At 47.6% G+C, this 26,890-nt stretch overlaps 1 protein-coding gene and 1 non-coding gene across 2 annotated transcripts; one reads left to right on the forward strand and one right to left on the reverse strand.

The window, feature by feature from the left end:
• Positions 1-3,075: 3,075 nt before the first annotated feature.
• On the forward strand, positions 3,076-3,160 carry TRNAR-UCU (transfer RNA arginine (anticodon UCU)). The gene is given in 2 exon segments: positions 3,076-3,112; positions 3,125-3,160. It is a non-coding gene; the product is annotated as a tRNA-Arg (tRNA).
• A 1,955-nt stretch (positions 3,161-5,115) lies between these two features.
• On the reverse strand, positions 5,116-26,890 carry LOC142471397 (uncharacterized). Its single transcript, XM_075578203.1, has 3 exons — positions 26,737-26,890; positions 15,723-15,810; positions 5,116-5,952 (listed from the first exon to the last, which is right to left on the reverse strand). The coding sequence occupies exons 1-3, from the start codon at positions 26,884-26,886 to the stop codon at positions 5,522-5,524; spliced, it is 669 nt and encodes a 222-aa protein (XP_075434318.1). The 5' UTR covers positions 26,887-26,890; the 3' UTR covers positions 5,116-5,521.

Genomic DNA, 26,890 nt, shown 5'->3' on the forward strand with positions numbered 1-26,890 from the left:
CCTCTTTCTCCCCCCCCCTCTGTCCCTCTCCCTCTTTCTCTCCCCTCTTTCTCTCTTTCTCCCCCTCTTTCCTTTTCTCCCCCTCTGTCCCTCTTTCCCCCCCCCCTCTGTCCCTCTTTCTCCCCCCCCCCTCTGTCCCTCTTTCTCCCCCCCCCCTCTGTCCCTCTTTCTCCCCCCCCCTCTCCCTCTCCGTCTTTCTCTCTTTCTCCCCCCTTTCTCTCTCCCCCTATAGAAAGATATATATAGAGGGAGGGGGGAGAGAAGGAGAGGGAGGGAAGGAACAGGGGAGAGAGAAAGAGAGAGAAGGATAGGAGGAGAGGAAGGGGGGGGGGGGGAGAGGAGGAGAGGGAGGCGGGGGGGGGGGGAGAGGAGGAGAGGGGGGGAGGAGAATGAGATGAAGGGATATAGAGCGAGAGGGAGGGAACAGGGGAGAGAGGAAGAGAGAGGAGAGGGACCCTGTCTCACACACTCACATAGATACTGGGCAGCCTGTCTCACACACTCACATAGATACTGGGCAGCCTGTCTCACACACTCACATAGATACTGGGCAGCCTGTCTCACACACTCACATAGATACTGGGCAGCCTGTCTCACACACTCACATAGGCACTGGGCAGCCTGTCTCACACACTCACATAGGTACTGGGCAGCCTGTCTCACACAGTCACATAGATACTGGGCAGCCTGTCTCCAACACTCACATAGATACTGGGCAGCCTGTCTCACACACTCACATAGATACTGGGCAGCCTGTCTCCAACACTCACATAGATACTGGGCAGCCTGTCTCACACAGTCACATAGATACTGGGCAGCCTGTCTCACACACACTCACATAGATACTGGGCAGCCTGTCTCACACACTCACATAGGCACGGGGCAGCCTGTGTCACACACACTCACATAGATACTGGGCAGCCTGTCTCACACACACTCACACAGATACTGGGCAGCCTGTCTCACACACACTCACACAGATACTGGGCAGCCTGTCTCACACACAGACACATAGATACTGGGCAGCCTGTCTCACACACTCACATAGATACTGGGCAGCCTGTCTCACACACTCACATAGATACTGGGCAGCCTGTCTCACACACTCACATAGATACTGGGCAGCCTGTCTCACACACTCACATAGATACTGGGCAGCCTGTCTCACACACTCACATAGGCACTGGGCAGCCTGTCTCCAACACTCACATAGATACTGGGCAGCCTGTCTCACACACTCACATAGATACTGGGCAGCCTGTCTCACACACACTCACATAGATACTGGGCAGCCTGTCTCACATACACTCACATAGATACTGGGCAGTCTGTCTCACACACAGTCACATAGGCACTGGGCAGCCTGTCTCACACAGTCACATAGATACTGGGCAGCCTGTCTCACACACTCACATAGATACTGGGCAGCCTGTCTCACACACTCACATAGATACTGGGCAGCCTGTCTCACACACTCACATAGATACTGGGCTGCCTGTCTCACACACTCACATAGATACTGGGCAGCCTGTCTCACACACTCACATAGATACTGGGCAGCCTGTCTCACACACTCACATAGGCACTGGGCAGCCTGTCTCCAACACTCACATAGATACTGGGCAGCCTGTCTCACACACTCACATAGATACTGGGCAGCCTGTCTCACACACGCTCACATAGATACTGGGCAGCCTGTCTCACACACTCACATAGATACTGGGCAGCCTGTCTCACACACACTCACATAGATACTGGGCAGCCTGTCTCACACACTCACATAGATACTGGGCAGCCTGTCTCACACACAGTCACATAGATACTGGGCAGCCTGTCTCACACACACTCACATAGATACTGGGCAGCCTGTCTCACACACTCACATAGATACTGGGCAGCCTGTCTCACACACACTCACATAGATACTGGGCAGCCTGTCTCACACACTCACATAGATACTGGGCAGCCTGTCTCACACACAGTCACATAGATACTGGGCAGCCTGTCTCACACACACTCACATAGATACTGGGCAGCCTGTCTCACACACTCACATAGATACTGGGCAGCCTGTCTCACACACACTCACATAGATACTGGGCAGCCTGTCTCACACACTCACATAGATACTGGGCAGCATGTCTCACACACACTCACATAGATACTGGGCAGCCTGTCTCACACACACTCACATAGATACTGGGCAGCCTGTCTCACACACTCACATAGATACTGGGCAGCCTGTCTCACACACTCACATAGATACTGGGCAGCCTGTCTCACACACACTCACATAGATACTGAGCAGCCTGTCTCACACACTCACATAGATACTGGGCAGCCTGTCTCACACACACTCACATAGATACTGAGCAGCCTGTCTCACACAGTCACATAGATACTGGGCAGCCTGTCTCACACACACTCACATAGATACTGGGCAGCCTGTCTCACACACAGTCACATAGATACTGGGCAGCCTGTCTCACACACACTCACATAGATACTGGGCAGCCTGTCTCACACACACTCACATAGATACTGGGCAGCCTGTCTCACACACTCACATAGATACTGGGCAGCCTGTCTCACACACACTCACATAGATACTGGGCAGCCTGTCTCACACACTCACATAGATACTGGGCAGCCTGTCTCACACACTCCCATAGATACTGGGCAGCCTGTCTCACACACACACACACACACACACACACACACACACACACACACACACACACACACACACACACACACACACACACACACACACACACACACACACACACACACACACACACACACACACACACACACACACACACACACACACTCACATAGGCACGGGGCAGCCTGTCACACACACTCACATAGATACTGGGCAGCCTGTCTCACACACTCACATAGATACTGGGCAGCCTGTCTCACACACTCACATAGATACTGGGCAGCCTGTCTCACACACTCACATAGATACTGGGCAGCCTGTCACGCACACGCACACGCACAGGCACAGGCACTGGGCAGCCTGTCTCACACACACACATAGGCACTGGGCATGCTGTCTCATACACTGGCTCTGTGGCGCAATGGATAGCGCATTGGACTTCTAGATGTTGAAGCGATTCAAAGGTTGTGGGTTCGAGTCCCACCAGAGTCGAGGTTTTTTTGTGGATCAATATTTCTTTATTTTTTCAATTAATGATCAATAATTATCAATAATAAGCCGCTTAGTCACTATTTAAAATTTTTTTTGCTCCTATATATTAGACACAAAGAGCTACAGCGGTGTGTTATTTTTCATGCAATGTCTTGTATACAGTATAGTGTACTCAGTACTGTACTGTATAACCCTGCTTACTTAATGTAACTATGTAACCCTGCTCACTTAATGTAACTATGTAACCCTGCTCACTTAATGTAACTATGTAACCCTGATCACTTAATGTAACTATGTAACCCTGCTCACTTAATGTAACTATGTAACCCTGATCACTTAATGTAACTATGTAACCCTGCTCACTTAATGTAACTATGTAACCCTGCTCACTTAATGTAACTATGTAACCCTGATCACAATGTAACTATGTAACCCTGCTCACTTAATGTAAATATGTAACCCTGCTCACTTAATGTAACTATGTAACCCTGATCACTTAATGTAACTATGTAACCCTGCTCACTTAATGTAACTATGTAACCCTGCTCACTTAATGTAACTATGTAACCTTTCTGACTTAATGTAACTATGTAACCTTTCTCACTTAATGTAACTATGTAACCCTGCTCACTTAATGTAACTATGTAACCCTGCTCACTTAATGTAACTATGTAACCCTGTGCACTTAATGTAACTATGTAACCCTGCTCACTTAATGTAACTATGTAACCCTCTTCACTTAATGTAACCCTCTTCACTTAATGTAACTATGTAACCCTTTTCACTTAATGTAACTATGTAACCCTGTTCACTTAATGTAACTATGTAACCCTGCTCACTTAATGTAACTATGTAACCCTCTTCACTTAATGTAACCCTCTTCACTTAATGTAACTATGTAACCCTTTCACTTAATGTAACTGTAACCCTCTTCACTTAATGTAACTATGTAACCATCTTCACTTAATGTAACCCTCTTCACTTAATGTAACTATGTAACCCTCTTCACTTAATGTAACCCTCTTCACATAATGTAACTATGTAACCCCTTTCACTTAATGTAACTATATAACCCTTCTCACTTAATGTAACTATGTAACCCTGCTCACTTAATGTAACTATGTAACCCTCTTCCCTTAATGTAACTATGTAACCCTCTTCACTTAATGTAACCCTTTTCACTCAATTGGGGACTTTAGCCTTGCACTGTATATATCTGTTCACGTTTTTTCATTGCTATTGAGTTTATTAATACAATTTTATTATTTTTTGATTTATAATGTTATAGGACTGCTACCGATTATTATGCCCCTTATACAATAGGTGGTCACAATACCCAAGAACATGGGACTATATGTCTGGACATCGTATATATATGGATGTAATATTTTCCTGATATATGGCCACTATACATCTTCCTGATCACCCGCTACCACTGTTCCGGGACCTTGAGGCAGTGAGATAATGATTTGAGGGAAGGATACAGCTGCGACTGCAGGTTGGAGACTGCCTGCCTTGACAATTCTGCACTTAAACCCATCCCACGCTGTGAGATTCCTGAGGCCAGACTAATGGCCCATCGGATTAACACAGTGGGGGTCTCGGCATTTGAATGGGACTCATGCTGGGTGAATCCTACCAGGTCCCATTCAAATGCAGGGACCCCCACTGTGTTAATCCGATGGGCCATTACAGCCTGCTGTGGACCATCTCACTAGTTACCGCGAGATGGTCACACATTTTCCTTGGCAAGCAGTTTACAACTGGCAGTTGCATCTCTTCTCATATCTATATCTATACACACACACTAACATACTCATGTAATTAATTTTAAGTATAATTGAATGCAATGTAAATAAAATAATACGAAAAGATACAATACATTGAAGAAACAGATTTTTTTATTGAAAAAGCAACTACAGGTTTTCAAAAAGTTAAAATATGGTATAGCAGCAATAAATACACAGAATAGAAATTCAGATAGTATAAAAAAATATTTTAGCAAGATTTCTTAAATTAACACGACAAATATATGCATAACAGACAGGACACATACAGATACTGTATGTAAATAAGTATATACAGACACATATGTATATATGAATGTGTAGAGATACTCAGTATCATTACACAGTGAGGTGTATTCATTATCAGCGTATAGATACTCAGCATCATTACACAGGACAGCGTGTTCATTATCAGTGTATAGATACTCAGTATCCTTATACAGCGCTGCATGTTCATTATCAGTGTATAGATACTCAGTATCCTTATACAGCGCAGCATGTTCATTATCAGTCTTTAGACACTCGGCATCATTATACAGCGCATACTGTTCATTCTTCCCTCTCCATAAATGTCCTACGTCCACGGCCTCCACAAGTATGTTGGAGGATGGTCATGCTCTACCGGACATCTCAGGTGTTTGGGGGTGGATGCCAGCCAGCCTGGTGGGCACCCCATCTCGGGGCTGAAGAGGAAGGAGCTCTGGAGGTAGGAAGGGGAACAGGGGCTCAGATCCTCTTTTGAGCTAGAGGAGTCCATGGTTGGATGGAGCTCATTCCAGTTGGGAGACAAGTCTTCTTCTGCTTGACCATCGTGGATTCCAAAGTTGTAGAGGTTGTGCTGTATCGGTGAAAGTTGGCAGTGATGAAGGTGGGAGTGTAGCTGGTCAAGGAGCCGGGACCTGGCCGTTGAGCTGTTGTCATTGATAAAGTCATCGGTACGATGCAGGCAGTCTTTGAAACCTAAGAGGTAGAACTTATCCTCAGGAGACTCCCATCGATGCTGACCTGGGCGACAAAGGTAGAAAAGATTAAAGATCCGAGGAAGGTGTTTGGGTGAGTGGGAGGGCAGTCTCAGTCAGACTCAATTGGTGAAGAGCAGTCTTACTCATTGGGAGGGAGTCTCATTAGAAGGAAGACTCACATAGTGAAAAGCAGTCTCATGTGTTGGAGGTAGGGCAGTCTCACTCGCCCACTTATTGGAAGTAGGATGGTTGAGGCAGATTCACTCATTGAGGGAAGGGGATGAGGCAGTCTCACTCATTTGGAGAACGTCAGTCAGTCTCACTCATTGAGGGAAGGGGATGAGGCAGCCTCACTCATTGGGAGAACGTCAGTCGGTCTCACTCATTGAGGGAAGGGGATAGGCACTCTCACTCATTGGGAGAACGTCAGTCGGTCTCACTCATTGAGGGAAGGGGATAGGCAGTCTCACTCATTGGGAGAATGTCAGTCGGTCTCACTCATTGAGGGAACATCAGTCGGTCTCACTCATTGAGGGATTGGGAGGAGGTAGTCTTACTCATTGAGGGAAGGGGGTGAGGCAGTCTCACTCATTGAAGGATGGGGATAAGGCAGTCTCACTCATTGAGGGAAGGGGTGAGGCAGTCTTACTCATTGAGGGAACATCTGTTGGTCTCACTCATTGAGGGAAGGGGATGAGGCAGTCTCACTCATTGGGAGAACGTCAGTCGGTCTCACTCATTGAGGGAAGGGGATGAGGCAGTCTCACTCATTGGGAGAACGTCAGTCGGTCTAACTCATTGAAGGAAGGGGATGAGGCAGTCTCACTCATTGGGAGAACGTCAGTCTGTCTCACTCATTGAGGGAACATCAGTCGGTCTCACTCATTGAAGGATGGGGATAAGGCAGTCTCACTCATTGAGGGAAGGGGTGAGGCAGTCTCACTCATTGAGGGAACATCTGTCAGTCTCACTCATTGAGGGAAGGGGATATGCAGTCTCACTCATTTTGGAAGAGGGTGAGGCATTCTCACTCATTGAGGGAAGGGGTGAGGCAGTCTCACTCATTGAGGGAAGGGGATGAGGCAGTCTCACTAACTGGGGGGAAGGAGGTGGGGAGAAAGTCTCACTCATTGGGGGAAAGGGGTGGGGATTCAGCCTCACTCACTGGGGAGTTGGGAGGCAGTCTCATTAAGACCTACCTCCAATGTGATAAGAGGGCGTCTCTTACAGCCGAGACAACACGTATGAGATGTGGTGAAATGTAATATACCCAATGTCCTAATACTACGCAAATAAATAACATAGTATTTACACTACTTCATAAACATAGAGCAACAAAAGATTCTAAGCACCCAGTCCAGCCAGTAAATTCCAGTCCCCTGGAGAGAGGGGAGTGGTGGCGTCTGGAACTGCAGGCTGATTTCAGTTCCAGGACATTTCAGGCTAGCTCCCTGTCAGGGTAATCTTTGGGATTTAGGAGCCCCTGCACCTAGGAGAGTATAGTTTTCACCCGCAGTTTCTTATGTAGTTTGTGTAACATTGTGTGTCTGCATTTTCCTGTGAATAAATCTTAGAATTTATTTCATTTACTTGTTTTGTTCAATGTATGATCCTGGTAAAAACAAAAGGTGGAAATGTCTGGTCTCCCGTGATAGGCTTATTTGGTATATACTATAGGGTGGAGCTTTTGTTGCCTTTTTCACCCACCATAACTTAAAATGTGATGATACACACATACACACATAACCCAAAGCCATGGTTTAAATAATGGAAAGAGCACAGCATCAGTAAGAGGTCAACTGTATTCAAGAGCTCGGTCAAGTTATGGAAAGGAGGACGAGAAAGAACAGGAGCACTGGGGGTTTGCCAGGCTCAACTTCTGGGGGGGCCCTGGTGTACTAGTACCTGCTCGTCACCTGTCTGCGGCCCTGTTTATACACTACCCTGAGGAAGGTGCCGTAGTGGGACCGAAATGTTGGGTTATTGTGTATGTTCAAGTACAAATCCTTGTGGATTACCGTTTCTGCAGTGCTGAGTCTTTCTTCATTGGACCTGGTTTGGGTGAAGTATTTATCTATATGTAGCCCCCCCACCCCCATAAGGACTACTAGTTGGTGCAAGGGGTTAATAGCCTTAATGGGTTGGGTTAACTGTGTGGGCTCAGGCAGAGTAACATCCCCTTCCCCTCACATGGTATAGAAGTGATCTGGCACAAAAGTGGCCACATCTACTGTATGCTTGGTGGCCACTGACGTCGCTATTGGGGTTTATGTAGAAAGTTCAAAGGTTCTAGAATGAGGTTCCTGGGAGTGGTAGTTGGATGAGCCTCACTATTAATAATGGAAATATTTCCTTTATAGACATGTGTACTGGGATTGATCTGTCCCCATTTGCTGTTTTGTAGTTAGGGAAAAGATACGAGGAAGCCTATGCCCAAAAGGGTTCCCCGTATTGGAATTTTAGGGCAGTCGGATTGGTCCAATTGGAAGGTTCGTAGCTAACAGACCCAGTCTTCCAGGAGGTGGCAGCCAGAGTAGAGTACCGGGATATTGATCCCAAGGAGAAAGAATGTCGGGCAAAGTCCACAAGGGGATCACTAGTTATGGGACATGTCGGGCGCCATACAGAAGAGGGCCGGTTTAGCTAACCCAAAGAGAAACAAGCCACAGTACCTCCCTAGAGAGTGAAGAGGAGGGTACCTAGGGAAGAAGCAACTAGTACAAACTGTAAATATATCAATGAACAGTGTTCGACAAACCTATACATTTGCTCGCCCCGGGCGAGTGGATTTAACCCCCGGGCGAGTACATATTGGCCCAAGCAGCACACGTTTGGTACTAGGTGGCGAGTAGATTTTTTTGTGTGGCGAGTAGATTTTTTGGTGATTTGTCAACCACTGTCAATGAATGTTAATAGAGTCGTGTGACTAGATGTGAAGAGCGTTATCAACTGCTGTTAATAAAGCTCCTGTTTGGACTATAACGTTCCTGACGCTCATCCTTATTCCATCAGCATATCTACACTCAGCATGCACTGACCAGGTGTGAGAGACTGAGCCCAGCCTGCACCGACCCAGCACCCTGACCACGTCTGAGAGACTGAGCCCATCTTGCACCGACCCAGCACCCTGACCAGGTCTGAGAGACTGAGCCCAGCCTGCACCGACCCAGCACCCTGACCAGGTCTGAGAGACTGAGCCCAGCCTGCACCGACCCAGCACCCTGACCAGGTCTGAGACTGAGCCCAGCCTGCACCGACCCAGCACCCTGACCAGGTCTGAGAGACTGAGCCCAGCCTGCACTGACCCATTACCCTGACCAGGTCTGAGAGACTGAGCCCAGCCTGCACTGACCCAGCACCCTGACCAGGTCTGAGAGACTGAGCCCAGCCTGCACCCACCCAGCACCCTGACCAGGTCTGAGAGACTGAGCCCAGCCTGCACTGACCCAGCACCCTGACCAGGTCTGAGAGACTGAGCCCAGCATACACTGACCCATCACCCTGATACGGTCTGAGAGACTGAGCCTAGCCTGCACCCACCCAGCACCCTGACCAGGTCTGAGAGACTGAGCCTAGCCTGCACTGACCCAGCACCCTGACCAGGTCTGAGAGATTGAGCCCAGCCTGCACCGACCCAGCACCCTGATACGGTGTGAGAGACTGAGCCCAGCCTGCACCGACCCAGCACCCTGACCAGGTGTGAGAGACTGAGCCCAGCCTGCACTGACCCATCACCCTGACCAGGTCTGAGAGACTGAGCACAGCCTGCACTGACCCAGCACCCTGACCAGGTCTGAGAGACTGAGCCCAGCCTACACTGACCCATCACCCTGATACGGTCTGAGAGACTGAGCCCAGCCTGCACCCACCCAGCACCCATACCAGGTCTGAGACTGAGCCTAGCCTGCACTGACCCAGCACCCTGACCAGGTCTGAGAGACTGAGCCCAGCCTGCACCGACCCAGCACCCTGACCAGGTCTGAGAGACTGAGCCGAGCCTGCACCGACCCAGCACCCTGACCAGGTCTGAGACTGAGCCCAACCTGCACTGACCCAGCACCCTGAGCAGGTCTGAGAGACTGAGCCCAGCCTGCACTGACCCAGCACCCTGACCAGGTCTGAGAGACCGAGCCCAGCCTGCACTGACCCAGCACCCTGACCAGGTGTGAGAGACTGAGCCCAGCCTGCACTGACCCAGCACCCTGACCAGGTCTGAGAGACTGAGCCCAGCCTGCCCCCACCCAGCACACTGACCAGGTCTGAGACACTGAGCCTAGCCTGCACTGACCCAGCACCCTGACCAGGTCTGAGAGATTGAGCCCAGCCTGCACCGACCCAGCACCCTGACCTGGTCTGAGAGACTGAACCCAGCCTGCACTGACCCAGCACCCTGACCACGTCTGAGAGACTGAGCCCAGCGTGCACTGACCCAGCACCCTGACCGGGTCTGAGAGATTGAGCCCAGCCTGCACCGACCCAGCACCCTGACCTGGTCTGAGAGACTGAACCCAGCCTGCACCGACCCAGCACCCTGACCAGGTCTGAGAGACTGAGCCCAGCCTGCACCGACCCAGCACCCTGACCAGGTGTGAGAGACTGAGCCCAGCCTGCACTGACCCAGCACCCTGACCACGTCTGAGAGACTGAGCCCAGCGTGCACTGACCCAGCACCCTGACCGTGTCTGAGAGATTGAGCCCAGCCTGCACTGACCCAGCACCCTGACCAGGTCTGAGAGACTGAACCCAGTCTGCACTAACCCAGCACCCTGATACGGTGTGAGAGACTGAGCCCAGCCTGCACTCACCTAGCACCCTGACCGGGTCTGAGAGATTGAGCCCAGCCTGCACTGACCCAGCACCCTGACCAGGTCTCAGACTGAGCCTGGCCTGCACTGACCCAGCACCCTGACGAGGTCTGAGAGACTGAGCCCAGCCTGCACCCACCCAGCACCCTGACCAGGTCTGAGAGACTGAACCCAGCCTGCATTGACCCAGCACCCTGACCGTGTCTGAGAGACTGAGCCCAGCCTGCACTGACCCAGCACCCTGACCAGGTGTGAGAGACTGAGCCCAGCCTGCATTGACCCAGCACCCTGACCAGGTCTGAGACACTGAGCCAGCCTGCACCCACCCAGCACCCTGACCAGGTGTGAGAGACTGAGCCCATCCTGCACCCACCCAGCACCCTGACCAGGTCTGAGACTGAGCCCAGCCTGCACCGACCCAGCACCCTGACCAGGTCTGAGAGACTGAGCCCAGCCTGCACCGACCCAGCACCCTGACACGGTCTGAGACTGAGCCCCGCCTGCACGGACCCAGCACCCTGACCAGGGCTGAGAGACTGAGCCCAGCCTGCACCGACCCAGCACCCTGACCAGGTCTGAGAGACTGAGCCCCGCCTGCACGGACCCAGCACCCTGATACGGTCTGAGAGACTGAGCCCAGCCTGCACCCACCCAGCACCCATACCAGGTCTGAGACTGAGCCTAGCCTGCACTGACCCAGCACCCTGACCAGGTCTGAGAGATTGAGCCCAGCCTGCACCGACCCAGCACCCTGATACGGTGTGAGAGACTGAGCCCAGCCTGCACCCACCCAGCACCCTGACCAGGTGTGAGAAACTGAGCCCAGCCTGCACTCACCCAGCACCCTGACACGGTGTGAGAGACTGAGCCCAGTCTGCACTGACCCAGCACCCTGACCAGGTCTAAGAGATTGAGCCCAGCCTGCACTGACCCAGCACCCCTGACACGGTGTGAGAGACTGAGCCCAGCCTGCACTGACCCAGCACCCTGACCAGGTGTGAGAGACTGAGCCCAGCCTGCACCGACCCAGCACCCTGACCAGGTCTGAGACTGAGCCCAGCCTGCACTGACCCAGCACCCTGACCAGGTCTGAGAGACTGAGCCCAGCCTGCACCGACCCAGCACCCTGACACGGTGTGAGAGACTGAGCCCAGCCTGCACTGACCCAGCACCCTGACCAGGTCTGAGACTGAGCCCAGCCTGCACTGACCCAGCACCCTGACCAGGTCTGAGAGACTGAGCCCAGCCTGCACCGACCCAGCACCCTGAGCAGGTCTGAGAGACTGAGCCCAGCCTGCACCCAGCACCCTGACCAGGTCTGAGAGACTGAGCCCAGCCTGCACCGACCCAGCATCCTGACCAGGGCTGAGAGACTGAGCCCAGCCTACACTGACCCATCACCCTGATACGGTCTGAGAGACTGAGCCCAGCCTGCACCCACCCAGCACCCATACCAGGTCTGAGACTGAGCCCAGCCTGCACCGACCCAGCACCCTGACACGGTGTGAGAGACTGAGCCCAGTCTGCACGGACCCAGCACCCTGACCAGGTCTGAGAGACTGAGCCCAGCCTGCACTGACCCAGCACCCTGACCAGGTCTGAGAAACTGAGCCCAGCCTGCACCGACCCAGCACCCTGAGCAGGTCTGAGAGACTGAGCCCACCCAGCACCCTGACCAGGTCTGAGAGACTGAGCCCACCCAGCACCCTGACCAGGTCTGAGAGACTGAGTCCATCGGTTCCTGCCTCAGAATGAGCCCTCCTTACGATGAAGAAATGGCGGATAAGCACCCTTTAGTCCTGCACCATGCGTTTTTTGTGTATCACAGCCCGGCGTCCCTGATCAGCTGCTCACATGCAGGGAAGAGACCGCGCGGAGTCTCCGCACATGTGATGACGTCACCGCGGCAGCGAAAGTCCCGGCGCATTTCGGCACGTGAGTGACTTCCTCAGGGGATGGACTTCGGAAGGCGGATTCATTCTGAGGCAGGAACCGACGGAATACAGGCAGTCCTCGGTTATCCAACACAATGCGTTACTCAAAATGGCGTTGGATAGCGAAACGTTGCAAAGCGAAACGCGTTTCCCCATAGGAACACTGTTTAAATGAAAGGTTCCGTTCCTGAAGGCATTCTTAACACTAAAATACACCAAATATTTTATGCAGGCAATAAGATATGCAGCACTCACATAAATTATAGTGTATATACTGTATTATATATATAATATAACATAATAAATAATATATTATATATTGTATATATACTGTATTATATATATATATAGCAACTGTAAATATTACTGTATATTTACAGTTGCTTTATGCTTTACTGTGGAGGGTTTTTGTTACTTTTTTTACCCACCATAACCTTAATAATTGTGGCATATATATATATATATATATATATATATATATATATATATATATATATATATATATATATATATATATATATATATATATATATACATATATATATATATATATATAATATAACATAATAAATAATATATTATATAGTATAATATTATATATATATATATATATATACACGCTCTTACGACGCTTTGCAACGTTGTTTATGTGTATGTGTATATATATATATATATATATATATATATACACACACACACACACACACAACGTTGCAAAGCGTCGTAAGAGCGTTGGATAAGCCGTTTTGGCGTTGTAAAAATGAACACAGGTATGCATTGCACAGCGTTGGATAAGCCATTCGTTGTAAAGCGAAGCGTTGTAAAACGAGGACTGCCTGTACACGATCCGCTCCCCAAGCGCCCGGATGTACAGATTCGTACCCCGACTCCTACCTGGTGGCGTTATCCACACAGAGATTACCTCTCAAACACTCGTGTCTTTAACCCTCCTGGGTTGTGCAGGTCCAATACACCGTAATGTCAACATTACATTTATTTTATACAGAGTTATGCTATGTAGCAGGCGCTTCTTTGTCTTTTTTCGTTATATATATATATATATATATATATATATATTACATAGTTACATAGTTACATGATTACATAGTTACATAGTATTGTAGTTACATAGTAGATGAGGTTGACAAAAAAGACTTCCGTCCCTCAAGTTCGACCTATGCTAAATTTAGATGACAGATACTTTATCCTATATCTATACTTACTTATTGATCCAGTGGAAGGCAAACACCAAACCCCAGTGTCACATCATCCAATGATATCTCATAAGGGGAAAAATAAATTCCTTCCTGACTCCAAGAATTGGTCTTACTAACGCTTTATAAAGGGGCATAATTATGTTTAGTTCCCTTCCATCTATTTCCCGTTTAATGCAAGATAAGATCTTGTTTATCTTTGCAGCTACTGCCTGACTTTGGGCACTATTGCTAATGAATTGGTAATCAGATTACTGCCTGGATCAACATCCTTCCCGTGTTTACTTATTTGGTATATCCCTGTACACCTTTCCTTTCTAAAAAGATGTCCAACCTTTTATTGAACAAATCTATTGTATCTGCCAACACAGTCTCCCTGGGTAATGAATCCCACACTGTAACTGCCCTTACTGTAAAGAACCCTTTCCTTTGTTGCTGGTGAAATCTCCTTTCCTCCAACCTTAAGGGATGGCCCCGAGTCCTTTGTACTGCCGTGGGATGAATAGTTATGTAGAAAGCTCCTTGTACTCCCCCCGTATATAGTTATCATATCCCCTCATAGATGCCTGTTTTCTAATGTAAATAAATCTAATTTAGCTAGTCTCTCCTCATAAGTTAGAATGTCCATCCCCTTTATTAATTTGGTGGCTCTTCTCTGCACTCTCTCTAGTTCCATAATGTCTTTTCTTAGGATTGGTGCCCAAAATTGTACTCCATATTCAAGGTGTTGTCTTACTAATGCTTTATAAAGGGGCATAATTATGTTTACTTCCCATCCATCCATTGCCCGTTTGATGCAAGATAAGATCTTGTTTGCCTTTGCAGCTACTGCATGACTTTGGGCACTATTGCTAAGCCTGCGGTCTACAAGCACTCCTAAAGCCTTCTCCATCAAGGATTCCCCCAATTTATCCCCATTTCATTTGTAAGTCGCCTGTTTATTCTTGCATCCCAAATGCATAACCTTACATTTAGCTGTATTAAACCTCATCTGCCATTTACCTGCCCACGTTTCCAGTCTCTCCAAGTCCTTCTAAAGAGAAATTACATCCTGCTCTGATTCTATTACCTTACACAATTTAGTGTCATCAGCAAAGATGGAGACTTTGCTCTCGATGCCAACCTCAAGGTCATTAATAAACAAGTTAAAAAGCAGGGGTCCCAGTACCGATCCCTGAGGTACTCCACTCACGACTTTAGCCCAACCTGAATAAGTTCCATTTAGGACAACCCTCTGTTGTCTGTCCTTTAACCAGTTTTCAGAGTCCAATTTGCTTTATTTTGTACACCCACCTCTTGTGTGAAACCGTATCAAAAGCCTTTGCAAAATCTAAGTAGACCACATCAACGGCATTACCCTGGTCTAAATTCCTACTTACCTCCTCAAAGAAACAAATAAGGTTAGTTTGGCAAGATCTATCCTTCATAAATCTATGCTGACTATTACTAGTAATTTTGTTTTCCATTAGGAATTCCTGAATATTATCCCGTATTAAACCTTCAAGTAGCTTCCCCGCTATGGAAGTCAGGCTTACAGGTCTGTAATTCCCCGGTTGTGATCTAGCTCCCTTTTTAAACATAGGCACCACATCTGCTTTACGCCAATCTTGTGGTACTGAGCCTGTGGAAATGGAGTCCTTGAATGTTAAATGTTATGTTTTGGCTATTACAGAACTTAACTCCTTGAGAACTCTTGGATGAATATGTATGTATATACACACACACACATATACACATCCACACACATTTACGCACATTGTTAACACAGCATATGTATGCGTCTACATAGTTTTCGCTAACAGCTTCTGCTACTGCCCCGCGTAAATCTGCTCTTGTTATAAGGGGAGTGGGATTTTTTACCGTGCGTTTTCACACCGCTCCGGTTCCTGATGTAAGTCACCGCTATTTCCAAAATCTCCGCCTTCTCCATCTTGGGATTGTGGAGTTTCTGAGCGAGGAAAGGAAAAACAGACATTTACAGAACAATATTATATCCATATATTATTATCTATCTATGTTTATGTATTTATATATGTGGGTATGTATATATATATATATATTATATATATAAATATATATATATATATATATACAGTGTTCGCCAAATCCATTCACCTACAGGCCCGTGGCGACTGGATTTGACCCCGTGGCGACCTCCTCATGGCCGCCCAAGCATGGCGGTATTGGGGGTGGGACTAGGTGGCGAGTAGATTTTTTGGTTCGACGAGTAGATTTTTGGGTGATTGGTGATTTTTGGGTGATTTGTCAACCACTATATATATATATATATATATATATATATATATATATGCAAATACAACTGTATGCTCATCTGCATGTCTTCCATTGTCACCCAGCATACAGCACTTCCACTGCAGCAAGGGATTCTGGGAAATGACATGCAAATGAGCACACAGTGTCACTTTTTGCCTCAAAAACCATTTTACATATATATATATATATATATATACAGTGTTCGACAAACCTATACATTTGCTCGCCTCGGGCGAGTGGATTTAACATCGTGGCGAGCTCCTATTGGCCCAAGCAGCACACGTGTGGTACTAGGTGGCGAGAAGATTTTTTGTCCGGCGAGTAGATTTTTGGGTGATTTGTCGACCACTGTATATATATATATATATATATATATATATGAAATAGCTGTGTTAGTCCAGTTGCGATAGTGCAGAGTAAATGAGTACTGAACCTTTTTTTATTCGGACTAACAATAATTATATGCTGAAGCTGTTACATTCCGGGCATTATTGAGATCCCTGCTCTCTGATTGGTTAACATTCCGGGCACTATCCCTTCAGTAATGGCCTGGAATTTAGGTGCCAAGTGTTTATTTCCAGCCAATCAGATTTCCTTTGTCAGAGCTGCTCTCAGACAGGGAACGTGATTGGACAGGAGGCAGCAGCCAGGCAGTGACTCCTCCCACTTCTTCCGTGCCTGCAGAGCGCGAGTGTGTGTCTGTCTGTCTGCAAAGTGTGTGTGCGTTTGTGTGTGTCTGTCTGCAAAGTGTGTGTGTCTGCAGTGAGTGTGTCTGCACTGAGTGTGTGTCTGCCTGCAGTGAGTGTGTGTGTGTGTGTGTGTGTCTCTGCAGTGAGTGTGTGTGTGTCTGTGTCTGCAGAGTGTGTGTCTGTCTGTGTCTGCAATGTGTGTGTGTGTCTGTGCCTGCAGATTGTTTGTGTGTGTGCCTGCAGAGTGTGTGTGTGTCTGCAGAGTGTGTGTGTGTGTGTCTGCAGAGTGTGTGTGTGTGTGTGTCTGCAGAGTGTGTGTGTGTGTGTCTGCAGAGAGTGTGTGTGTGTCTGCAGAGTGTGTGTGTGTCTGCAGAGTGTGTGTGTGTGTGTGTCTGTCGAGTGTGTGTGTGTTTGTGTGTCTGTCTGCAGAGTGTGTGTTGTGTGTCTGTGTGTAGACCTGCAGTGTGGTGTGTGTAGAGCTGCAGTTTGGTGCGTGTGTGTGTGTAGAGCTGTGGTGTGTGTGTGTGTGTGTGTGTGTGTGTGTGTATCAGCAGTTTGTGTCTATCTGCAGTTTCTTGTAAGCTGCAGTTTGTGAGTTTGTGGGGAGGCTGCACAGTGTGTGTATTTATAGAGTGGAGGGACAGTTGTGTGTGTGTGTGTGTGTGTGTGTGTGTGTGTGTAGCTGCAATGTATATGTGTGTATAACTGCAGTTTGTGTGTGTGTAGCAGTAGTGTTTGTGTCTGTCTGCAGAGTTTGTGTGTGTGTCTGTCAATCGAGTTTGTTTGTGTGTGTAGATCTGTCTGCAGATTTTGTGTGTATGTAGAGCTGCAGTGTGCTGTGTGTGTTTGTGTGGAGCTGCAGAGTGTGTGTTTGTGTGTACACAGGAGGGCTGCAGAGTTTGTGGAGGCTGCACAGTGTGTGTGTGTGTGTGTGTAGTTATAGAGTGGGAGCACAGCTGTGTGGGTGTGTGTGTCTATAGCTATAGATAGCTGCAGTGTAAGTGTATGTAGAAGTGCTTAGTTTAATGTGCGTACAATTTTATTTTAATTAAAAAAATCTATATAACTACACAAAAGTGTCCATTTATGAAATAAGCCTACATTTAGCCTATAATAGTAATAATCCCCTCAGAACAGGGCATTACTGGCCAATAATGCCCTGGCTTCACCTCAGGCCTACAACTCTTTCCAGCCAGGGCATAATTGACCAGTAATGCCCTGCTCTTTGGGGATTATTACTAAAATATTATCAGACCAGCGCCCGAGAGTTCTCCTCTCCTCCCCAGGTCTGCGATACCGATTTACAGAATATTCCAGGAGTGTAACACAGATGTAAGAAGAAGAAAGATCCCGCGCTGTAACTGCCCTTACTGTAAAGAACCCTTTCCTTTGTTGCAGGTGAAATCTCCCTTTCCTCCAACCTTGGGATGAATAGTTCTTGTGAAAGCTCCTTGTACTGTCCCCGAATATATTTTGTATATAGTTATCATATCCCCTCTTAAGACGCCTTTTTTTCTAATGCAAATTTAGCTAGCCTTTCCTCAAAAATCAGATTAATGTCAAAACAGTGAGCTTAAGGCTGCGTCCATGGTTAATGATTGCGTGCTGAGGCGCGCGGAGGCTGAGAGAAAGCGGGTGCCTTAGACCGCGCCCCGTCGGGGGCATGTCGGGGGGGGGGGGGGCGGGCCAGTGACGTCACGGAGCTGGTTCGCCCTCATTAGGCGAACCGCTCACGTGACCGGCCCTGCGCTCCGGCAAGCGCGAAAATTTTACATTTTGCTAAGACTTACGCTTCCGCACGCGCGCGTAAGCGTAAGCGAGCCCCTGCTAAAGCCGCTCTCATTGCGGCTGCAGGGGCTAAGTGCCGAGCGTAAGCGCGCCTCAGCACGGGTCAGCGCACAAGCGCTGACCATGTCCGAGGCCTAAGTGTATAATAGAAAGCAGAGACAGGCTCGCAGAGGCGGTATAACTGGGTGACCGCATGTAACATGCATACACAAGGTAACGGCCGTACCGAGCAAACCGAGAGTGTCTCAGTACTGATATAGGATAAAGTATCTGTCGTCTAAATTTAGCATAGGTTGAACTTGATGGACGTACGTCTTTATTCAACATCATCTACTATGAAACTATGTGACTATGTGACTACTATGTAACTATGTAACTATGTGACTACTATGTAACTATGTAACTATGTCTCAGCGTCCACATAATTACACCCCATAGAAAACCCATCGACACGGAGTCCAGGTATTATAGTTTTAAATTCAATGGGTAAATTCCCATTTCAGCGACGCGGACCCAGCTGTAGTAACACGGGGGCAGTTATATTAAACAAGTTCGCCCCCACGGCAATCAGTATAGTATTCTAGGAGTAAATAACTATCAGACACACGATGGACATGGATGTCCTCAGGGTACTAAGGACAGCTACTTACTGCTATGAAAGAGATCCATTCAAGGCATAACCATCTCAGAGAGAGGCCAGGATATACATTTGCCACAATAAAGGAAAATACAGATAACATTCACAGAAGTCCCTGAAGGTTTAATACTTGACCACAACAGCCGTTGCTGGAGTGTAGGGTCAGCTGCACTATTCTCAAATCTCACTGCAGGTAGTCCTCGCTATCCAACGTTTCACTTTACAACGAATGGCATATCCAACGCAACCCCAAGGGCCGTTTTTGGGCACGGAATGCGTTATCCTACGCTCATCGCCACTGATTAACATGGGACTCATTTTATAACGGTTTCGCTATCCAACGCGACTTCCAGAACGGATTCTGTTGGATAATCGAGGACTGCCTGTGTAGGTCTAGTGGTAAACTAGGTATCAGGTCAGAGGACCGTAAGGTGTGGAGGGGATAGCACGTGCATAATATAACAGAAACGTGGATAGGCCGTATCAAAGCATCACTAGAACAGGTGTAACCCGAGAGCCATTGTATATGGATCCAGCAGAAGACTTACCCAGTGTCAAAAGCCTGAAGGATCACAATTCAGGGCCATCCCAGAGGGAGAAAAAAACATCATCAATATATCTGACATAGAACTTAATTTTAGAGGAAATCAGGGGAGCATCATTACCTATAGGAAAAAATAAATACAACCATAGTGCAAAAAGTAATAACAAAATACACTAAAATGGCAGATCTCTCTCAAGAGAAAAAAGACGCTAGATGGTAACACTGTAACCACAGGCTAGCGGCAAGGAGCAGGAGGAGAGTGCGTCCAGGACAGAGACACAGAGTCAAAAGATAAAATGCCAAACTTTATCCGACAATGATAAAATTGGAGGCTTACGAGATATCAGATGTTTAACAGCATTGGTGTATGGTAAAGTTGTTCGCCGAGTCGCGTTCTCGGAATCCCCGTACACTGCTGCCGCATCCACCGATCTCCGACCTCCGATCTGCTGGAGCCGATACGTCACATCCGGTTCTTTCAAATCGTATGGAAGACGCCACCGGAGCTTCACAGCAGTCTCTCCCTCTGGATCTAACACTGGGGGGTTACGCTCTATGCATTTCGCCGTGCGTGATGACGTCATCACGCACGGCGAAATGCATAGAGCGTAACCCCCCAGTGTTAGATCCAGAGGGAGAGACTGCTGTGAAGCTCCGGTGGCGTCTTCCATACGATTTGAAAGAACCGGATGTGACGTATCGGCTCCAGCAGATCGGAGGTCGGAGATCGGTGGATGCGGCAGCAGTGTACGGGGATTCCGAGAACGCGACTCGGCGAACAACTTTACCATACACCAATGCTGTTAAACATCTGATATCTCGTAAGCCTCCAATTTTATCATTGTCGGATAAAGTTTGGCATTTTATCTTTTGACTCTGTGTCTCTGTCCTGGACGCACTCTCCTCCTGCTCCTTGCCGCTAGCCTGTGGTTACAGTGTTACCATCTAGCGTCTTTTTTCTCTTGAGAGAGATCTGCCATTTTAGTGTATTTTGTTATTACTTTTTGCACTATGGTTGTATTTATTTTTTCCTATAGGTAATGATGCTCCCCTGATTTCCTCTATATTGTGCTTTCTTGTGGACAATTGAAACAGTCCATTCAGGGTTTGAGTTTTTTCCTATAACACTCATTGCACTTTATGTTGTATATTATTATAGTATCACTTTAATCACTGCATGTTTGTTTATAAGTGTTGAGCGCCATCTAGTGTCTTTTGTGTATAGAACTTAATTTTATCTGAGTAGTCAGCATTGCCCAAGATTGAACCAGCAATTATGGCCATGTTTTTTGGTCAATTATGGTCTAAACATTTTTTTAGAGAGAGGATATTTGGATGCAGAGGTTAATGAAGTAGTACAAAAGCCTTGTTATTAGAACAAAGAACTGCTTATATCAAAACCTAAAAATACGATCGAACCGGACAATGTCTTTGTGACCAGCACATGTTCGAGGGCTTCTGGTGCATCATCAGCAGTGACCCTATTATTGGTTCAAGTGTTACATCGAAACCAAGATTCTGCTATAAAAAGAGGCAAAAGCCTCAGGGATTGGCTGGTCAAAAGTGACCTGGACTCTGGGGCCCCTAGCTCTGCTACCAACTGTCTTACTTTGCACAAGGGAGCATATAAACGCTCCGGGAGTGCTCATTGTAAATCCCTCATTACTGGATCCTCATTCAATCGCCCTCACACAGGACAAATGATGGGACATTAAATACAGACTCACCTATGATTCAACTTATGTCGCCTATTTGATAAAGTGTCCATGTGATCTTATATATATTGCGTACACCAAACGGAAACTCAACCAACGCGTTTCACAGCATTGGTCAGCCATTATGCTAGCCCTGCAGGTCACCTCACGACAACTTGATCTCAAGCCACAGACAGTTTGCAAAGCATTTCATGGAGTCTGGACATCAACTATCTGCTTTCTGTTTACGTCAATTGTTCATGTCACAAAGCCTAATAGAGGAGACAGCCATGATACTATGCTACCCCAAGGGGAAGCCTCCTGGATCTTTAATCTTAAAACCAGAGCTCCTTGTGGGTTAAATGATGAAGTTAGCCTTGTCTGCTTCTTGTGAGCATGATTTGAGACTGTCTGGAGCCTCTTCCTCTATTTTTTGATCCTTCAGGCATTTGACACTGGGTCAGTCCCCTGCTGGACCTACATACAATGGCTCTCGGGTTATACCTGTTCTTGTGATTCTTTGATACGGCTTATCCACGTTCCTGTTATAATTTTATGTGCGGTGTTGGGTACTTTTCTATATCGTGATACCCTGCACACCTTACGGTCCTCTGACCCGATACTTGGTTCATCACTATACCTACAGTACAGTGTGAATAACATCTTCTGACTGAGCACTGTACTCCGGTGACTATATGTAGCCTCGGCCCTGTCCCCACTGAATACCAAAATGTTCTCTTACTTTGTCCTTATCTGGGTCTCTGACTATGGTTACCAGGTCTGGCATGTGTTTCCCAGTGTCTGCCATTGAGACCAGTATGGTAGTACTGGGTTTACATAGTGTACAACAATTCTTCTTCTTCCTTTTACACGTTGTGTACTAATTAATTACTCAACATTCCAGGTCCATATACTCCTCCATTATACCAAGGCTGGTGTTGATTCATCTGAGAGCAGGGATACTGCCACCATGTTGGGACAACCTTGGATTTGACCAACACTGAACCGTCTCTGTGATCCGAGCGCCTTCCTTCTCGTTCTGGATATTTCAGAAATATGGCATGCTATGTTTCCTGGGATTTTTATTATGGATGTTACACTTTGACTTGAAACATCTGATACGGGTTCAGTACTGTGGGGACCGTGCTCCCTACATGATGTTTCGTCTTAAGATTAACCATTTCTTTGTTTACATGTACCATGATAGTACATTGCTGCTCTGACATTCTCGCTATGCACCATCCCGACTCTTGCGTTCTGCTCAAGGATGTCTTCTCGACTCCTTTGGTATCTAAAGCCCTCTCCTATCTTAAACCTTTCTCACTGACTGCCCCACACCTCTTGAATGTCCTTCCCCTCAAAATCCAACTAGCACCCACTCTATCCGCTTTTAAGACCCAACTCAAAACACACCTGCTTAACGAAGCATATGAGTAGCTTTATGGCTGAATTTCCACCTCATACATAAAGCTCATACATAAAGCTCCCCCTGCAGATGCACTTACCAGAACACCGTCCTACTGCCTCTGTACGTCCTTCCTACCTACCAATTAGAGTGTAAGCTCTTCGGGGCAGGGACTCCTCTTCCCAAATGTTACTTTTATGTCTGAAGCGCTTCTCCCCTTTGCGTGTTATTTATATTATTTATTATTTATATGATTGTCACATATATTACTGCTGTAACGCGCTATGTACACTAATGGCGCTATATAAATAAATAAACACATACATACATGCTCCCCTGACCTGAGACCAGGTACATTCTTATACTAACAGTGTGGACAATATCCTCTGTCCGACCTCTGCTACTCTTATGATAGAGATTCTCTCCTTAGTGAGTTCCTGTAAGAGATGTGTGCAGAGGTACGCAAATGGAGACTGTTTTAGGGTGAAATTATATATCTTGGCTTTACTGAGCCGGTTCCTTTATCCAGGCAAAACATACAGAAAACAACAAAATAATAAACCCCTATCCCTGTGTAAGGGATAACTTACTTCCCCAGACCCTATCTGCAGGTAATATTCCCATTACCAGCCCATCACCCCGAAGTCTCAGGAGGTACCTTAAGCAGGTGGCCCTCCATGTCAGTCTCTGGCAGGTTCCTGGGTCCTCAGTGTCCAGGAAATATAGGTGTCTGGGTGTCCTGATCTCAGCACAGCGTTTGTGCTCAAGACAGTGTCAGTGTGCAGGCTTCTCTGCTCTCAGCCCAATTGTGAACTCAGGAATCTCTCTCCTGTTTCGAACAGGAGGCTTTTCTTACCGGCTTCATTGGCCAGGTGGAGTCTGGTTAATCGCCTGCCGCACTTAACCAGATCCCTGCTGGATTGTAGAGATAGTTTCTTCAACAGGGATAAGTCCCTGTTACAGAGGTCTATAATATACCTCAACGTGTGCCGATCCCACAACGCAGTATCACCCTGGTCTGGTCCCCACTCAGTATCACAACTCCCTGTTGCATAGTCTCTCTCTGGGTCTTGTTATTATGTGGGTATTATATACCAGGTGTACAGCGGTTTGTAAGGCCGTGCTTGGCTAACAGCGCTCTGCAACTATGTCACATATCATATTTTGTGTATTATTTTATTATATTCGACACGTTGGCCCCATACGTGCCTTCATTATAAGACGTCTTACGGTGATACTGCCCCCTACGCTCCGGCAACGGTCGGGTGTGTTCGAGTACGGAACCTTCACATCCTTGTTTTCCGATGTGGTGGCAAATGTACATCCTGGACTCTCTCTCTGAGATGGTTATGCCTTGAATGGATCTCTTTCATAGCAGTAAGTAGCTGTCCTTAGTACCCATGTTACACGTGGTTAGCCAGGTACAATGCCTCTGCTAGCCTGTCTCTGCTGTCTATTAGACAAATATAGGGTTAAGTATCTGCCGTCTACATTTAGCATAGGTTGAACTGTATGCAACTACAAGGTAACTATGCAACTACAATGTAACTATGTAATTACTATGTAACCAGTCCTGCTGCTAAGACCCCGTCACCCCTCCCTACCTTTCACATTGAATGTCACTCACTTGTTGTTGCTTAGCAACGCTGACTCCTCCCCCTGTTTTGTTAAATAAATGGCGTGGTTCTCAGTAGTTATGTCACCCTTGAGAAAGGTCGCCTCGGGGGGACCGAAACGTCGGGCCTTTTGTCTGCATTATGGACCAATAAATGACCCCGTTTATCAGTACAGCAGGGCCCCACTAATACGGCGGGTTCTGTTCTGAGGACCCGCCAGAAAGCGGCAACTGGCGATTTTTTGTTAGGTGCGCATGCGCAGACTGGCAATGCGCCGTTCTGCGCATGCGTGACATCGGGAAACCCCTCCTTTCTGCGCATGCGTGACCCCGGACTGGCCCATTCTGCGCATGCGTGGACTTGGCGGTCCCCTTCTCGGCACTGCCGTATCGCCGAAAAGCGGGGCACCAAGTAGCGGGGCCTTCCTGTATATTGAATCACTCCGTGATTTATTTCTGACTTTATTTTATTCATTCATTCATATAAATATGTTTGTGTTTGTGTGTGTAGATATATACAACATTAAGAACCTCCCATAATAACAGAAGAGAAGTCCACCCAGAGTAGCTACATCGCTTCGCCTGGTCCGACATGGTTGGAGACCCTTTAACCAACTATTGTAAACATTGTAGCTGAACGAGCAGAAGAAGCTGGAGGAACAGGAATGGCACACGGTGTTGAGGAAGAGTACATTGATATCATAAGGAAATTATGAGAAGGCCACATCAGTTAGATGACATCAAGATAGACGCAAGACAAGATAGTGCGGCAGGGAGACACCGGGTGTCACCAAAGCTTTCCCCAGCAACACTTGAAGGATTGTTGAAGATATATTAGATTGGGAAGAAAAAAAGGAATCAAGAGTCAACGGGGAATACGATTTGCAGATGACCATTGTTCATTTTGCCACACGCCCAGACGACCTCCAGCAACAATCGGAGAACGTGCCGAAGCTGGTAAGAAAGTGTCCTCAGCATAAACCAAAGTGATGTTCACCAAATGTGTCCACTCTACAAAGATCGGAATAAGTGGAAGAGAACAAGAAGTGGAAGATGGTGTCTACCTTGGCCGGCGAGTAACGATGGGTGGGAACCTTTTGAATGAAATCACTAGGAGAATGAACATGGTATGGTCGTGCGTTTGGAAGAAACGGGACAATCTTACAAGGGAACCTTCCACTGCGCCTCAAGAGGAAAGTGTGTGTGACCCGTGTATCCTGCCGGTACTCACATATGGATGTGACCCGTGTATCCTGCCCGCGCTCACGTATGGATGTGAAACTTGGACCCTAAATATGAAGATAATTCAGAAGCTTAAGACAATGCAAAGAAGTATGTAGCGATGCATGCTGGGTATTACCCAGAGAGCCGGGAAAAAGAATGAATGGGTTCGAGAGCAAACTGTGACCTCATCACATAGGTGAAGGAATTAAAATGGTGGTGGTCCGGACATATCATTAGAAGAATTGATTCGACTGGATTCCAAGGGAGATTAGAAGATCAAGACGATGACCCAAATTAAGATGGGAAGATGAGATGAGAACGTGGGTGGGAGCGATGTGGAGAAGAGAGGCTGTAACCGCAGGACCTGGGAGATCACTGGGGAGGCTTCATCCAGCAGTGGGAGACACGGGCTGGAGAGGATATGATGAGGGAATGTGTGGGAGCGACGTGGAGAAGAGAGGCTGTAACCGCAGGACCTGGGGGATCACTGGGGAGACTTCATCCAGCAGTGGGGAGACACGGGCTGGGGAGGATGGGATGAGGGAATGTGTGGGAACGACGTGGAGAAGAGAGGCTGTAACCGCAGGACCTGGGGGATCACTGGGGAGACTTCATCCAGCAGTGGGGAGACACAGGCTGGAGAGGATGGGATGAGGGAATGTGTGGGAACGACGTGGAGAAGAGAGGCTGTAACCGCAGGACCTGGGGGATCACTGGGGAGACTTCATCCAGCAGTGGTGAGACACGGGCTGGAGAGGATGGGATGAGGGAGTGTGTGGGAGTGACGAGGAGAAGAGAGGCTGTATTCGCAGGACCTGGGGGATCACTGGGGAGGCTTCATCCAGGGGTGGATCGTGTTCATTATTAGTGTATAGATACTCATCATCATTATACAGCACAGCATGTTCATTATCAATGTATATATACTCTTTATCATTATACTGCGTGTCGTGTTCATGATCAGGGAATAGATACTCAGTATAACTCTACGTTTCGGTACTGACCTGATTCCCGGTGAGTCTCAGCAATAAGACCCTCAACTCCTCCAGACTCCGGTTTATCCGATCCCGTCTCTGCTTCTCCACCACCGGCTTCAGGATCTGGGGGCGTGCGGGGTTAATAATGTATACTGAGAACACCCCTCCTCCTCCCATCTCC

Source organism: Ascaphus truei, chromosome 20 (genome assembly GCF_040206685.1).
Source record: "Ascaphus truei isolate aAscTru1 chromosome 20, aAscTru1.hap1, whole genome shotgun sequence".
In the NCBI taxonomy this organism is placed as follows: Eukaryota; Metazoa; Chordata; class Amphibia; order Anura; family Ascaphidae; genus Ascaphus; species Ascaphus truei.